The following is a 2,539-nucleotide window of genomic DNA, read 5'->3' as shown; positions in this document are numbered from 1 at the left end:
GCCCTTAGACCCCCCTTCGCGGTAAGGAAAAACTCCCAAAAAAAACGGATTCCGGAAAAAACGAAGAAACCTCAGGGGTGCCCACATGAAGGAGGGATCCTCCCCCAGGACGGACAGGCGATTTACCAGAACTCTTAGAGAAGAATTAACTCATCTAAATCTACAACTACATATATAAAAGTCCAGCAGACGAGCTTCATCCAGCCGTGGTTGTGGGGACAGTCAAAGGCGCGAGTCGAGCCGGAGACAGGAACCACAGCCAGGTGTAGGAGCAGGAGCAGAGGCGAGGTACTCGGTCAGGTACAGAGAAAATTTTTGTTCCTCTTTCGGCTATTCCCATCAGGGGTCGCCACAGCGAACGAGTCGCATGGTAAACTTGGCAATGTTTTACGCCGGATGCCCTTCCTGATGCAACCCTCTCAAAGCAACTGGGCTTGGGACCGGCACAGAGGTAGAGAAGGGACCAGGGAGCAGCCCGGATTTGAACCTGGGTTTCACGGACGGAAGGCACCGCAAACCAGCACGAGCTAAACCGGCTCACTCATGGTGCAGAAAGAATTAAATATAACAGGGTAAAATAACTAGACAAAACACGATAAAACAGCTAAACAACTAAACACATTTGGTCAAAAAGCCACACTTAATCCCAAATCTGTCCAAACAGGCAAAGGGAATGGTATCCCACAATCCTTTGCGGTGCCGATCTAACAGCAGCACCAAAGTTACACCTACTTAATTGAATGAAAGTAAAATAACTGTCTGAAAACTACGTGTTATTTTTAAGCAGACTGAACTCAAAAAAATGATTTATCTTAACTGAAGCAAATAATTAAGTTAGATCAAAGTAAAAAGTTTATCTTTCCAACATCCATATGTGGTCTTATCACCCTCTCACGGTGGAAAAAGTATTATCTGAGCTTCTTCATCAGCTAAATCATCTTCAAATGGACACGCCATGCTGCTTCACCTCTCTGTAAACAAACTAACCCTCAACTAAACCTGCTCCAGACCAGGTTATGTTCAGAGCATGAGTTGCTATGGCAACTTGACCTACCCTGAAACATACCTCCATTTCTGGAACTGAAAGCTGAGGTTATCCACTTCCTTAGCCTCAAACTTACCGTGGGAGCTAGCATAACCTGCTTTCTGGAATACCCCCTGAAACACAGGGGTAACTGGCGTCAACCAAACAACCCAACAGTACTGAAACCAGGATAAGTCTGCAAGCGGTTTATTTTGAAATCAGCTTACATGTGCTGCTGTCTAAAATAAAAAGTTTGTTAAAATATGATTCAATTATTGTAAATATTCCAAAGCAACATTTTACAAACTAATGGTTTAATGGTCACAAAAGCATAACTAAAGTGGATTTTTCTAAATGAAGTGTGACTTCAGTGGGTTTTGTTCAGTAAGAAACTGTACTAAGTGACTATTAACATTAAAGGTTGCAGACCCCCGTCCTAAACGCCCACGTTTACACCCATTGAATTCTATACATCAGCAATGAAGAAGGCGTTTACTGCACCCACTTCAAAAACATGGAGGCAACATGCAGGTTTTTGCCCTCAGAACTTTAGTATGGGAGGGAATGGGACTTAGCTGTTCTTTACATCCAGATCTCAGTGGATTTGGATGGAACGGCAACATCTGTTCCCTCTTGAGTTTGCGAACTTTTATTTTGAAGGATCCACACCAGAAGTGACGCTGCTGAAGTTTCCGGAAACGGACTGTCTGCGGTCAGAGCGGTGACTGTCAAAGGGGCAGAAGTTACAGGACCGGGCGGGTTTGTCGAGTGAATTCGGACCTGTGGTGCCGGTTCTCGGCTCGGTTCGGTCATGTCCGGCGCGCTCGCGCGCCTGTTCTTCTATCCAACTTTGAGTTACAATGTGATTATGGAGAAGTTGTCCTCGCGCCGCTGGTTCGACCGCGTGGACGAGACCGTGATCCTGGGGGCTCTGCCGTTCAGGTCCATGACCGCACAGGTGAGACGCGGTCCGGCTGCGTTAGCTTGTCCAGGTGTACCTGCAGACCGGAAATGACCACGTGTTCTCTGTCTCTGTTTAAACCCAACTGTTATGAGGTTTCGTCGGAAGGATTTGGACTGAAGGGGATTTTCATAACCTGGATATTTGAAAAATGTGTAGGTCCTGACGTCATCAGGCTTTGAATTGGCGTTTTACAAATGACATGATGTGAATTTAATGCCCTGCTTACAGAAATCCTGTTAAATTTCTACAGTGTGCGTAAAACCAATTTTTTTAAACCTCTTATCTGGTTTCAGAAACCACATTAACCCCTGAAATCCATCTATTCCTATAATGTGATTGCTGAAACCACTATTTTTGTACACTTTGTTTTCTGTCGACACGTTGATGAGGTTATTTTTGACTCTTCTAATGTGAGATACTTACTTTATTTACTTTGTCTGATGATGGTCGACATTTATAAAGGAAATCAAGATCCAAATATTAGATTACTAGAGTATTTCTGTTTCAGTTGTTGTGAATCAGCAGGAGACAAAAACCTGTAGTTATGTACT

At 44.1% G+C, this 2,539-nt stretch overlaps 1 protein-coding gene across 1 annotated transcript in view; it reads left to right on the top strand.

Annotated features, from left to right (window-relative positions):
• The first annotated feature begins 1,698 nt into the window (after positions 1-1,698).
• Positions 1,699-2,539, top strand: part of ptpmt1 (protein tyrosine phosphatase, mitochondrial 1) — a 13,761-nt gene continuing 12,920 nt past the window's right edge. The window contains exon 1 of the mRNA XM_023951174.1: positions 1,699-1,982. Within this exon, the coding sequence (XP_023806942.1) occupies positions 1,836-1,982 (147 nt within the window). The 5' untranslated portion in view covers positions 1,699-1,835. The remainder of the gene's footprint in view (positions 1,983-2,539) is intronic.

This window comes from Oryzias latipes, chromosome 3 (genome assembly GCF_002234675.1).
Source record: "Oryzias latipes chromosome 3, ASM223467v1".
NCBI lineage: Eukaryota > Metazoa > Chordata > Actinopteri > Beloniformes > Adrianichthyidae > Oryzias > Oryzias latipes.
This window is presented reverse-complemented; position numbering and strand designations above follow the sequence as displayed.